Here is a 14,879-nt window from a genome sequence, read left to right as displayed (position 1 = left end):
GCATGATCCTCTTCGTCCGAAGAACTAACTAATGCTGACAAAAATAACAGCTAAGTAAAGGTAGAGAGAAAAACTCAAACAAAATATTAAAAAGAAGAAAGAGTCTGGGACAAAAAGTCCCAGCACAGAGAGAGCCAGCCACTCCTGACAAGCTAGACATTAAAACTGAGATATGGTTGCAGGAAGTAGGAGGGTATTGACTGAGGGGACCACCCCTTGAGGGTGGGATGTGTTAAAGCTTTATTGTTAACATATTCTGTTGCCTAGCTACTCCTTCGGAGCAAAGTCTAATACCCCATATGTGACGAATATGAAGAGGCGGCGACTGTCGGAGGACGTAAGAGAAAAAAATGTTTGGAGCCTCTTGCAACAATGCAAGTTATAAAAATTAATGGGACAAGTCATATTCCATCCAATCAATCCAACTGGAATAGGTATGTGTCCTGCTCAGTATCACAGCTTTAGGCTAGCCATATCCAGTAAGGAATAACTCTGATAAAAACTGCCATGATGGACCTTCCACTCTGGGGACGTATTGGAATACTTTACTTGAAACTTATGATGGACAACCGTGTCTTGTGAATACCTTTTTACACATTGTTATATTGTTTTAGACTGCATGATTTTTGACCCTTGCAGTTATGATGCCATGGAATTTGTCTCTTCCATAAATAAAAGATTTGTAAAAAAAACAAAGTGCCGTGACCCGGATTCGAACCGGGGTTGCTGCGGCCACAACGCAGAGTACTAACCACTATACGATCACGGCTGGAGATTACTAGGTGCTTCTGATTGTTTATGGGTTTGAGTAAAAAGCCTTTGATGTTTTAAACATTTCGCAACACTTCAAATTGTAAAAATTTTGAGTTGACAACACTAGTTGTCGGCTCAAGCTCTACACTGACCTTAAAACCTCAAGGTACGTCACAATTGGCCCAAGGCCTCCATAAGTATTATAACATTTAAAGAGTAGAGGAGCCTCTGATGCAGTGATGTCTATAAACTCAAGAACTCAAACCGTAGGATCAAAAAACACCACCCGGGATGCGCGTCGGCTTGTTTACAGTGGGAAGCTGTCATTTAGTGGACATCGTGATCCTGCTGCTAAATTACTTCCAGCTGCAGCAGCCAGGAGGTTAGCAAGTGGCCTGATCTGGCCATTTTGTTTGCCCACTTGGCAAACTGTGACAAGCCTGGGTTGGGGGTCACACATGGTCAACCCGAACCTCACCCGTACTTAAGTTACACCAGATTATTGCTTAGTGGATAGTGATGTCATGGGCCTTCCAGGGAGATCCTGGGGAATGCAGGGTATCACAAATCTGGTAAGAAGCTAAGAAACACCTTTCAAACAGGATGAATTCTGTTCCAATCAGCAGGGGATAATCTCACAGATCCCTTGCTGATTGGAGCAGCGTGGGCAGATGACACATCCATGTGCGGCGTGCATTTCGTTTCTGCAGAGCAGACACAGAGAGCCCCCTCTGCTGTATGGGCAGTCAGGAGAGGTGAATGCTGGGAACTATGATTTAAGTGGGGGCTTTGGTTCCCAGAAATTCCCTTATGTCAGAGTCTCCTCCATAAATCAGGGTTCCCAAAGTTCTTCCTTACATGAGAGTCTGCAGAGTCCCTTCCTCCCCTTACAGTGTATGGGAACTCTGCAAATTCAAAAATAAAAGGGTACTTTTTGGTTTCAGATGTAAAGGGGAACTGAAGGGGAATCCCTGTGAATTATGATGTAAAGGAAAAACTGTGGATTCAGATGTAAGGGGACACTCCGTGGATTCAAATGCAAAGGGGGAACTCCATGGATTCAGATGCAAAGGGGGAACTCCTTGGATTCAGATGCAAAGGGGGAACTCCTTGGATTCAGATGCAAAGGGGGAACTCCTTGGATTCAGATGCAAAGGGGGAACTCCGTGGATTCAGATTCAAAGGGGGAACTCCGTGGATTCAGATGCAAAGGGGGAACTCCGTGGATTCAGATGTAAAGGGGAAACACCGCGGATTCAGATTGAAGGGGAAACTCTGTGTTATCTCTGTTTATGGATTTGAGTAAAAAAAAAAATGTTTGGAGCATCTTGCAACAATGCAAGTTATAAAAATTAATGGGACAAGTCATATTCCATCCAATCAATCCAACTGGAATAGGTATGTGTCCTGCTCAGTATCACAGCTTTAGGCTAGCCATATCCAGTAAGGAATAACTCTGATAAAAACTGCCATGACGGACCTTCCACTCTGGGGACGTATTGGAATACTTTACTTGAAACTTATGATGGACAACCATGTCTTGTGAATACCTTTTTACACATTGTTATATTGTTTTAGACTGCATGATTTTTGACCCTTGCAGTTATGATGCCATGGAATTTGTCTCTTCCATAAATAAAAGATTTGTAAAAAAAACAAAGTGCCGTGACCCGGATTCGAACCAGGGTTGCTGCGGCCACAACGCAGAGTACTAACCACTATACGATCACGGCTGGAGATTGCTAGGTGCTTCTGATTGTTTATGGGTTTGAGTAAAGAACCTTTGATGTTTTGAGCATTTTGCAACACTTCAAATTGTAAAAATTGAGTTGACAACACTAGTTGTTGGCTCAAGCTCTACACTGACCTTAAAACCTCAAGGTACGTCACAATTGGCCCAAGGCCTCTATAAGTATTATAACATTTAAAGATGCAATGATGTCTATAAACTCAAGAACTCAAACCGTAGAATCAAAAAAACACCACCCAGGATGCGCGTCGGCTTGTTTACAGTGGGAAGTCATTTAGTGGACATAGTGATCCTGCTGCTAAATTACTTCCAGCTGCAGCAGCCAGGAGTTTGGCAAGTGGCCTGATCTGGCCATTTCGTTTGCCCACTTGGCAAACTGTGACTAGCCTGGGTTGGGGTCACACTCATGGTGAACCCGAACCTCACCCCTACTTAATTTACACCAAACTTTTGCTTAGTTAATAGTGATGTCATGGGCCTTCCAGGGAGATCCTGGGGAATGCAGGGTATCACAAATCTGGTAAGAAGCTAAGAAACACCTTTCAAACAGGATGAATTCTGTTCCAATCAGCAGGGGATAATCTCACAGATCCCTTGCTGATTGGAGCAGCATGGGCAGATGACACATCCATGTGCGGGGTGCATTTAGTTTCTGCAGAGCAGACACAGAGAGCCCCCTCTGCTGTATGGGCAGTCAGGAGAGGTGAATGCTGGGAACTTTGATTTAAGTGGGGGCTTTGGTTCCCAGAAATTCCCTTATGTCAGAGTCTCCTCCATAAATCAGAGTCCCCAAAGTTCTTCCTTACATGAGAGTCTGCAGAGTCCCTTCCCCCCCTTACAGTGTATGGGAACTCTGCAAATTCAAATATAAAAGGATACTTTTTGGTTTCAGATGTAAAGGGGAACTGAAGGGGAATCCCTGTGGATTCAGACGTAAAGGGGGAACTCTGTGGATTCAGACGTAAAGGGGGAACTCTGTGGATTCAGACGTAAAGGGGGAACTCTGTGGATTCGACACTGCAGGCAATGCGGTCCATCGGCCGTGGAACTCATGTGCACTCAAGCTCCCAGTGAGTGGAGAACACAGAGCAGCGCAGCTAGCAAATTACAACTCCCGGATCTCGGAGGCAGGCAGAGGAAGGGCACGCCAGGGAGTCGGGACGCATGTGACTGGCTCGGGCTGCTGGGCTAGCTGCTGGCTGTACTGGACCCCAGAACAGGAGCATCAACCCCCCCCCCCAAGAGTGGAGGAGGCAGAGCAAGTACCTGGAACTAAGCTGGCAGCTGCCATCACTGATGTGAGAGACCCTGACATTCCCCAGCTGACTCCTACATGATCATCCCATCTATTCCCCCCCCCCCCCAATTACCCTGCCCCAGTGCCCACCCAGTAACCTCAAAATAGTCCTCAACACTGTGGGTCCGGCTGGGATCTGGCCACGGCCTCTGGGTCTTGCTGGTCACTGATTTGTGGTTCCTGCTGGCCGCTGGCTCCTGCTGGAAGCTGGCCATGACCCACAGGTGATGGCCAGCTCCCAGGAGGACCTACAGGCCAGCGGCTAGCAGGACCATCTGGTCAGTGGCCAGCAGGACTCAAAGGCTGTGGCTAGCGGCAAGCAGGACCCACACATCAGTGGCCAGCAGGACCCTCCAAAACTTTAAAATGTAAACACCCACAAAAATCTGTAATGTTTTCCAGAATATTTATTGCATACATTCCACAGCCCCCCATCACAGTGCCCCTTGCAGTCTCCCCATCCCCCCCCCCGTCTCTCTAATCACAGCTCCCCATTTAGCACTCTGTGCCTCCCCTGCACAGTCCTACCTTTGGCATGAACAGATAGCTGGTGGCCAGAGGCTGCAGCCAGCGGGCAGGAGGTGGCCAGAGGCTGCAGCCAGCGGGCAGGAGACGGTCAGAGGCTGCAGCCAGCGGGCAGGAGACGGTCAGAGGCTGCAGCCAGCGGGCAGGAGATGGTCAGAGGCTGCAGTCATCGGGCAGGAGACGGTCAGAGGCTTCAGCCAGCGGGCAGGAGATGGTCAGAGGCTGCAGCCAGCGGGCAGGAGACGGTCAGAGGCTGCAGTCATCGGGCAGGAGACGGTCAGAGGCAGCAGCCAGCGGGCAGGAGAAGGTCAGAGGCTGCAGCCAGCGGGCAGGAGACGGTCAGAGGCTGCAGTCATCGGGCAGGAGACGGTCAGAGGCTGCAGCCAGCGGGTAGGAGATGGTCAGAGGCAGCAGCCAGCGGGCAGGAGATGGTCAGAGGCTGCAGCCAGCGGGCAGGAGATGGTCAGAGGCTGCAGCCAGCGGGCAGGAGATGGTCAGAGGCTGCAGTCATCGGGCAGGAGACGGTCAGAGGCTGCAGCCAGCGGGCAGGAGACGGTCAGAGGCTGCAGTCATCGGGCAGGAGATGGTCAGAGGCTGCAGCCAGCGGGTAGGAGATGGTCAGAGGCAGCAGCCAGCGGGCAGGAGATGGTCAGAGGCTGCAGCCAGCGGGCAGGAGACGGTCAGAGGCTGCAGTCATCGGGCAGGAGACGGTCAGAGGCTGCAGTCATCGGGCAGGAGACGGTCAGAGGCTGCAGCCAGCGGGTAGGAGATGGTCAAAGGCAGCAGCCAGCGGGCAGGAGATGGTCAGAGGCTGCAGCCAGCGGGTAGGAGATGGTCAGAGGCAGCAGCCAGCGGGCAGGAGATGGTCAGAGGCTGCAGCCAGCGGGTAGGAGATGGTCAGAGGCAGCAGCCAGCGGGCAGGAGATGGTCAGAAGCTGCAGCCAGCGGGCAGGAGACGGTCAGAGGCTGCAGTCATCGGGCAGGAGACGGTCAGAGGCTGCAGCCAGCGGGTAGGAGATGGTCAGAGGCTGCAGCCAGCGGGCAGGAGACGGTCAGAGGCTGCAGTCATCGGGCAGGAGACGGTCAGAGGCTGCAGCCAGCGGGCAGGAGACGGTCAGAGGCTGCAGTCATCGGGCAGGAGATGGTCAGAGGCTGCAGCCAGCGGGCAGGAGACAGTCAGAGGCTGCAGTCATCGGGCAGGAGACGGTCAGAGGCTGCAGCCAGCGGGCAGGAGACGGTCAGAGGCTGCAGTCATCGGGCAGGAGACGGTCAGAGGCTGCAGTCATCGGGCAGGAGACGGTCAGAGGCTGCAGCCAGCGGGTAGGAGATGGTCAAAGGCAGCAGCCAGCGGGCAGGAGATGGTCAGAGGCTGCAGCCAGCAGGTAGGAGATGGTCAGAGGCAGCAGCCAGCGGGCAGGAGATGGTCAGAGGCAGCAGCCAGCGGGCAGGAGATGGTCAGAGGCTGCAGCCAGCGGGTAGGAGATGGTCAGAGGCTGCAGCCAGCGGGCAGGAGACGGTCAGAGGCTGCAGCCAGCGGGCAGGAGACTGTCAGAGGCTGCAGCCAGCGGGCAGGAGATGGTCAGAGGCTGCAGCCAGCGGGCAGGAGATGGAGACTGACGACATGATCCAAGGGAAGGTCAGAGAATTCAGGCAAGATAGAAGAAGAGCACTGGGGGGGGGGGGGGGGGGGGAAGCAAAGCACAGAGGAAGCAGAGATCACTGGAGGAGCTGAAGGGCATGGGGGGGGGGGGGGGGTGGAGAGTATTAAGTGGGGGTTTGGAAAGCATTGCAGGGGGGTTGAGAGCACGGGGAGGGGGCGTAGGACCACGGGGAGGAGGGGGGGCGCAAGACCAGTGGGAGGAGGGGCGCAAGACCACAAAGGGGGGCCAACAAAATAAGTTGAATAGGAGGAGCGGTGGGGCAGTTGCATTTAGAGGAATCGATCTTTCCATATTCCTCCTGTAGCCGCTGAATGCCTGCAGGAGAGAGAGAGAGAGAGGAGGAGAATAAACCATTCAGCAGCTGCCTGCAGGAGGAATATGGAAAGATCGATTCCTCTAAATGCAACTGCCCCACCCCTCCTCCTATCCAGTCACACACAAGGCTGCTCAATACTCGGGCATTCACCTTCTTCCCGCGAGCAGCGCGGACTGAAGGAGCTGCCACTGCAGATACGAGCCACCCCTCCCTCTTAAACATTTAGCGCCACATTCTCCTAGCTTCTGGATTTCCCGCCACCCGCCCCCTCGATGACGTCTCTAGGGCACGTGACGCCTCTCTGTTTCCCCCTCGGCCATCTTTACTGAGGGCATCGCTCTTTAGACGCTTCTCGGCTATCTTTTGTTATAAAATAGAGGCTTTAAGTTTGCTATAAAACTTGTTTTGTTCATTGTTCTTAAAACTGCCTGACGCTTGTATCGAAATAAGGTCTGTTGGTGGTGTTTCCCTTAGCTGTCATGGCGGATCGCGCCTCTCCGGGCTGGGTCATGTGTACACGGAGAGTGACGTCAGCGCAGGCAGAGAGCGCGGCTTGGTTTAAAGTGCTGATGGTGGAGGAGCGGAGTGTCCGGGGATGACGGATCGGTGCAGTGCTGGGAGGAAGATGAAGATGAGGAGGGGGATGGAGGGAGTATTTTCTCCTCTGCCATAGTCCCTGGTGTCAGTCCCATCCATAGATCTGTACAGGTGAGTGTGACACATACAATGTAACAATGTATACAGTGAGCTGTCCCCTCCTTACTGCCCATACACCATGTAAGACATAGAAGAAGAATGGAGGCCAGGATCTTGCTGCTGTGTGCAAAATCGCACGCTTTACCAACATGCAAAGAAACGCACTGCCCTGTAACCGACATTCGTTGTTAACCATTTCAGCCCTGGAAGATTTACCCCCTTCATGACCAGGCCATTATTTTTGCGATAGGGCACTGTGTTACTTTACCCAGTACTGGACCGGAAGGATTTGCCCCCCCTTAATGACCAGGCTGTTTTTGCGATTCGGCACTTTATTTTAATGGAAAATTGCGCGGTCGTGCGATGCTGTACCCAAATAAAATTGATGTCCTCCCCCCCCCCCCCCCCCCCCACAAATAGAGCTTCGCCACTTTAAGACCGGAGGATTTTCCTGCTTAATGTCCAGGCCACTTTTTGCGATCCGGCACTGCGTGACTTTAACTGACAATTGCGCGGTCATGCTACGCCGTACCCAAACAAAATTGATGTCCTTTTTCCCCACAAACAGAGCTTCCTTTTGGTGGTATTTGATCACCTGTGCGCTTTTCAATTTTTGCGATATTAATAAAAAAAGAGTGAAAATTTTGCTAAAAAATTGACATTTTCTACTTTGACAGTTAACCGCTTGCCGACCGCCGCAAGTACATTTACTGTGGCGGTCAGCCCCTCCTGGGCAAAGCGATGTAGTACTAAGTCGCTTGCCCAGGAGCCTGCAGGGGGGCGAACGCGCTCTGCCAGAGGCGCGCTCACACTTGTTCATGGCCATCCCCGCGCAAGTGACCGGTGTCTCCGATGTCCGCCGGTCACTCGCGATCTCCCACTGGAGAGAAAGAAAGGCAGGCGGCTGATGTAAACAAAGCCGCCTGTCATTCTCCCTGGTGTAACAGCAGAGATCATACGGTCCTGCTATGTAGGGTCGTATGTCTCTGTGGTTACATCAATAGCATCGCCCCTTGACAGTTAGAATCACGCCCCTAGGGACACACTTAACCCCTGGATCTCTAATAAAGTTAACCCCTTCCCTGCCAGTTGTAGCTTAGCTGAAACTGCTGATCTCTCCCTGCCTGTCTGACAGAAGATCTGTCTGCTTTGTTTACATAAGCAGGCGGGTCTTCTCTCCGTTTCCCGGACGATCGCGGGAGAGCAACAGCAATCGCCACTGCTCCTCCCGTGGCACAGCCGAAACCACATGCACTCCAGTCATGTAGTACTATGTGACTGGATGCAGCCGAGCCCCCCTCCTGCAGTAAAAAGGTGGTGGGCGCTCGGCAAGTGGTTAAATAGAAAATGATCTTTAGCTAGATTTTTACTCCAAAAGCATTTTATTAAAATGAATTTGATCAAAATGTAAAAAATCTGATTTTAAATAATTAAAAAAACAAAAAAATCAGGTTTTTTTTTTTTTTATTTGATTTTTATCCAATCTGATTCTGGTAGAAGATTCCACCATCTTGCTGCTGCATGTACCCCAAGGCGTGGGGATTTGCATGACATCATTGACCTAATATGGCCATCATTGATGAGCTTAGGTAGGTCCAAACCCACCAGAGCTATCCTACCAGTAAGCTGTCAAAGCAGATAGCCAGTCAAGGAGCGGTGGAGGTATTCCTCACCCCACAGCTGCACAAATTCATGCTCCTTGTTTATGGGTAGGAGTATGTCACCGGCCCACCATGTATCTGTGGTGTGCTGGTGACATACTTTCACTCTGATGTCTTTGATTTCCAGCTGGTGGTCACCACATCTCCCATCTACACATACAGCCATTTTGCAGGAACGTTTGCATTAGGAATAACGTATTTCTGTATGGGTGGGGTACACCTCCACCACCTATGATTGGCTGTTTGTTTTGACAACTTCCTGGTTGAATAGCTCAGGCTGGTGTGGACTCCATGCCTGAGCTCATTCCTAGTGACCATATTAAAGATCTACTATGGCATTTGTTTACGTCGTTCTGCTCCCGAAGGTGTACAGTACATGTAGTACTTTACCCCATCTTGCTAGGGGCTTCCCAAGTGTAGTTATGAGTTTGGACTTGTCCCCATTCCTCCCTCCAACAACAGCTAGGAAGGCGACGGACCCATCACAACGGCAGATTGTCTTGGCTCTGAGCTGTCTTGGCTCTGAGATTGAGCACTTTACTTGTACAAGCAGTGGCAGGAGGAAAGCAAAGAGGCATGGATCTTGGTATCTGCGCCGACTTTTGCAACACTCTTCTAGATGAGTATAATGTCTTTTGCACCACCCCCTCACCCTCCTGCAGCCTTCTTGGACACCCCACATGTACCAGGAAACTGCAGGACCACTCATAGAGCGCTGTGAGAGCTTCCGCATGCACAGTGGGGGTCAGTTCCTGAGGAAACCACAGCCAGCCCATGTTGCTAGGGGCTTCCCAAGTGTAGTTATGAATTCCAACCTGTCTCCATCCTCTCCCTCTGCAGCCAGTCCAACAACAGCTAGGAAGAAGATGGATCCATCATAATGGGGTTTTTTTTTTTTTTTTTTTTTTCAAGGGGTCCTCTATGTTAAGGTTGAGGGAGGCTGCCCTAAAGTAAAACCATTAACCATTTTTATTTTATTTTTTTAACACCAATTTGGGTGTAACCTAAAACTTGGTATGTTGGAATTGGCCTTTAAGGACATGTCCTGTCTGATGCTTCCTGGATGCTCAATGGCTTATCTGCTATGATAGGATTTGGATATTCTAAGTATTGTCAGAAATTAATAATATCTCGCTGGGCCGCCTCTATTATGTCAGAAATTAATAATATCTCGCTGGGCCGCCTCCATTATGTCAGAATGTTTATTCTGCTCTGAATATAACAGTGTCTATTTATGTCAATAAGCAAAGATCTGTGCGGAAGGAGAATCTCCACTTATTTCCACAAATCAATATGTAGCGAATTATTTTTATTGATTAATTTCTTTTTAAAAGCGTATACCAATCTTAGTGAAAACAGTCTACAGTATGGAATATAGAAGATATTTATTCACGAGACATGTAATCACGATAAATGATCAAACTTGAGATGACACAAAAAGAGAACTTTACATAAACTTCAAACAATAAATGCAATGTGATGTGTAGCTCAATAATGAAAGTAAAAATAAAGCAAGATTACGTTTTCTCCAGGTATAGTATAAACCATAAATGAATGTTCTATATAATCAGACCACAATTGTCTGCGCAATGCACAGTCTGATAGTCACTCCACTGTAGATGAAGCGAGAATAGGCTATGCAAAACGTGAGACTAATACTCCAATATGCGCTAAATCTGATATTAATAAAAATGTTATAAAAACAAAAATCAGCTTTTTAGAGAAAAATCTACATATGGTTTATACGGCTGGGATTATACTCTCGTTACCCTTGAATATGCAATGTAAAACATTTAAGGAAGTACATAAACAATATTGAATAATAATCAAATAATTAGCAAGGCATATTTACCATATTTAAAATGGCTGCTAGCTTAGAATGGTCTTTACCAGAGTCCTTAAGATGGCTGCCTTTCCAAGATGGCGGTCAATTAGGGAGGAGTTTCGTTTGGCGTCCCTCAAAGTTTCAGATACATGATGGAGCAAAATGGAGTCTGTATAGATGAGTCTATGCATAGCTGTAGTAGCGTGTGTATTGTATGTGTGATGTATGTTGGGCAAATGTCATGTGTGATGTGTCCCTCTCTCATCTGGGGTTGCCTTTTTATATGGTATAGAACAAAGGTCTATTAAAATTACCATAAGTTAAACCCAGAGGGAGTAACATGATCCCCATTGGTTGGAACATCTTATTCATTAACTGGTGATGTCATTGGGTGACACCTCCTTGGTCAACCAGTATATGGATATTAAAACTAAATGATATCTCCATATTTTTAAGAGTATCATAAAATAACATAAAAAGTAACCATGCTCTCATCTATTACATGTCCATTTAATATCATCATGTATCTAAATAAAGATTAAATCTGGCAACGCCATTTTAATATTTAATATTTCTTATTTAGATGTATTGGATTTTACTTTTTAACCTAAGACTTCAACTAGTAGCAGTCAGTCACCAGAGATGGCAATATTGCATTGCTCTTAGGTTCAGTATGACGGCATTATTTGCCTAAAAATAAACTTTGAACCTTGTATTGACAAAGAGCTTACCATCTCAGACTTCCTAGAGCCTAGCAAGGTTAAACAACATTTTATGATGCTTTCTTACTTACAAAGGACTAACATGAAGTCTATCTTTCCTGACATGTAATGATGAGTCATCAAAATCAGTTTAACTTTCTTTTAGCAAGGATGCAACAATTATAATATATAACAGTTTTCTACATATCTATGTATGTTAGTTATATACTTCATTGTTATATTATAATCTTATATGTAAAATATTATCTGTAAATCCTATTTTTAAATGGCTTTAAGCACAGAAAATCCTGACTAAGGTTTAGGATTCCCACACAGATAAGATTACCTTTGTATAGGGTCTTAGACTTTATCTAAAGACAATTAACAGGCTATTTATTTATTACCTTAGGTCAACACAGCATGTCTGTATAAACCTGTTTAATAGGCACTTCTTGTTAAAGGATATTTAACCTTTCAGTAACCTAACAAAAATGGATGTCATTGCTTCATATTTCTATACAGAACAAAATATAACATTTCATTTCTAGTTTTAAATTTAACCTCCCCAAATAAGCCTGACAGTATGTTGCATTGATTGGTGGAGAAGATATGTCATATAACTTTATCTCATGCAGGTTACTCTGGAAGATTCCTACACAACGAATTGGTCTTGATTCAGCGCTCCTCCAGTCGTTCTTCTGCCATCATGGGTATTCAGGGTCTTCTACAGTTCCTCAAAGAGGCATCAGAACCCATCCATGTGAATCAGTACAAGGGACAGACTGTGGCGGTGGACACCTACTGCTGGCTTCATAAAGGAGCTTTCGCCTGTGCGGAGAAGCTGGCTAAAGGAGAACCCACTGACCAGTAAGTTCATGCTGTGCTTTTTGGTTAAAACTGAACTCCAAACAGATATAAAAGACACCAAAATAATGCAACTTTTGATTTATTAACCTTCCTAGCGGTATTCCAGAGCGTGACTCGGGGTTAGATTTAGAGCCAAAAGCGGTAACCCCGAGCCACACTCGGGGTACCGCTAGGAAGATCGCTGGATCCTGGTAGAGGTTTTACTTACCTTTTCTCCTGAATCCAGCGAAGAATGCTGGCGGTATGCGGAGGCGGAGCTTCCTCCCGATCGTCTGCGAGCCCCGGCGGACGTCACGTCGCCGGGGTGGAGGTGGAACCGGCGGCAAATTCAAATGTAAAACACACCAAACACACTGATACCATTCAAAATAAAAAAAAAAATTCACATTACATTGCCCCCAGTGCCCTTTCCTGCAGTTTTACTGTACTTTTTATATATATATATATATATATATATATATATAATTCTTGTGAATGAGCATCCCAAACCGTGTGTGTATGTATGTATGTATGTATGTATGTATATAATATATATATATATATATATATATAATGTATACAGTTGGTTTGGGCTGCTCATTCACAAGAATTGCATGCAAAATAATGGTACCACTTTCAGCACCTAAAATCCAAAAGAATCCTACCGCCAGGGAGGTTAATACTTTGTTAAATGTATTTTCAATGCAAGTACCTGAATTTAAGCAGGCCATTTTTTTTGCGATTTGGCACTGCATTCATTTAACGGAAAATTTTGCGGTCATGCGACGCTGTACCAAAATAAAATTGATGTTCTTTTTTCCCACGAATAGAGCTTTCTTTTAGTGGTATTTGATCACCTTTTTTTTTTTTTTTTTTTGCCCTATAAACATAAAGAGCGCGACATTTCTGAAAAACAAACAATATTTTTCACATTCTGCTATATAACATTCCCCCCCCCTCCCCCCCCCAAAAAAATTAAAAAAATAAAATTTTTAATCCTTTTAGGCCAATTTGTATTCTGCTACATATTTTTGGTAACAATCGCAATAAGCGTATTTTAAATGGTTTGCAAAAAAGTTATCGCGTGTACAAATTAGGGGAAAGATTTATGTAATTTTTATTTGTTTATTTTTTACTAGTAATGGCGGCGATCTGTGATTTTTAGCGGGACTACAACATTGCGGCGGACCCCTAACTGACATATTTGAAACTTTTGGGGGACCAGTGACATTACTACAGTAATCAGTGCTAAAAATATGCATGTAAAAAAGATATTCTGTATATACTTACTAGGGATCGACCGATTATCGGCACCACCGATATATTGGAGGCCGATATGCACTTTCCCCGATATATCAGAATCGGCCTCTGAGGTTACCGATATTGTCGATATTTCGGGAAAGTGCTTGTACTGGAGTGATGCCTGCAGCTAGAGGTATCGCCACCGTACCGGTGTCCATAGCTGACGGTCGGCTGTCTTGTAATGACAACCGAGAAGCCGCTTGGCTGTCATTACAAGGAGTGGGAGGGGACGTCCCCCCCCTCTCCCGCCGCCTTCCGTGGCTCGTCCGAGTCTCCCGTCCCACCGGGAGACCCGGGCAACCAGCCTGCATGGCCGCCGAACACCCAATCAAAGCCGCATTCGGCTCTGATCGGGTCTCCATGTAAAAACCCGGAAGTGATGTCATGACATCACTTCCGGGTACTCGGCACCAAATTAAAAAAGCTGACAGCATTCAAAACAGCCAAACTTGGCGTTTTGAATGCTTTTCAGTGGCGAGGAGGGGTTTGGGGTCTTTTTTAGACCCCCAGATCCCTCCACGAGTACCTGTCAAAAAAAAAAAAAAATAAAAGTTTTTGTACATGTCTGAAAATATCGGCCTATACCCGATTACCAAAATATCAGTATAGGTATCAACATTAAAACAACGATATCTATCGATTTCTAATACTTAACTTTTCTCAGCCCGCTTCGGTCATGTAATCCCCTTTATCAGTCAAAGGCTGCTGCAGGGGAGAGGAGAGAGTGCTTGACAACTGCTGGGGATGCCTGTAAACAGTGATGTCACCCATAGGCTCCCATGTCCCTCGTTCACTTGAATAGGTTCTGCTCGGTGTGCGCTGCCAAGCGCCACAAGGGATATAATTCCTGCCACAAAGCACGGTGCCACGGAATGTGTACACCCCCAGCTGCTACCTAAGCAGTAGGGATCGACCAGTATAGTTTTTTTCATTGCTGATACGGATATTTTGGTCATTGTGTATCCGTATCAGCCGCTATTGGCCCATATTTTTGTACATTTAAAAACATTTTTATTTTATTTTTTTATTTGACAGGTACTCTTTTGGAGGGATCTGGGGGTCTAAAAGACCCCAAATCCCTCCTTTGCGCTTAAAAGCATTCAAGACGCCAAGTTTGAATTTGAGTTTTTTTTTAATTTGGCGCCGTGTACCCGGAAGTGATGTCATGACCTCACTTCCGGGTTTTTACATGGAGACCTGATCAGAGCCTAATGCGGCTTTGATCGGGTCTTCGGCGGCCGTGCAGGCTGGTTGCCCGGGTCTCCCGGTGGGATTGGAGACCCGGGCGAGCCGCGGGAGGGGGAGGACTTCTCAGCTGCCTCGGTTGTCATTACAAGACAGCCGACCCTCGGCTATGGACACCGGTACCGGGGTGATGTCTCTAGCTGCAGGCATCACTCCGGTACAAGCACTTTCCGATATATTGGCTTCCCCGATAATCGCTCAGCAGCCAAAGGGGAGAATTTGAGAGGCGTTAAAAACGTGGCTTACCTGCAGACTTTACTGTCCCCCCTTCCCCTTTTGCAAGTGTATCTCTGTTTTGGCA

General features: G+C 47.2%; 1 protein-coding gene across 2 annotated transcripts in view; it reads left to right on the top strand.

Annotated features, from left to right (window-relative positions):
- The first annotated feature begins 6,986 nt into the window (after positions 1–6,986).
- Positions 6,987–14,879, top strand: part of EXO1 (exonuclease 1) — a 66,241-nt gene continuing 58,348 nt past the window's right edge. The window contains exons 1-2 of one of the 2 annotated variants that reach the window (XM_082262562.1): positions 6,987–7,010; positions 11,821–12,052. In XM_082262562.1, the coding sequence (XP_082118688.1) occupies positions 11,892–12,052 (161 nt within the window). In that variant the 5' untranslated portion in view covers positions 6,987–7,010; positions 11,821–11,891. Of the gene's footprint in view, positions 7,011–11,820; positions 12,053–14,879 lie in introns of those variants that run through there. The other variant, XM_082262563.1, reaches the window with a different exon arrangement.

Source organism: Pelophylax lessonae, assembly GCF_965119305.1.
Source record: "Pelophylax lessonae genome assembly, chromosome: 7".
Classification (NCBI taxonomy): Eukaryota; Metazoa; Chordata; class Amphibia; order Anura; family Ranidae; genus Pelophylax; species Pelophylax lessonae.
The sequence above is the reverse complement of the archived record's forward strand: the minus strand, read 5'-3'. Positions and strand labels throughout refer to the sequence as shown.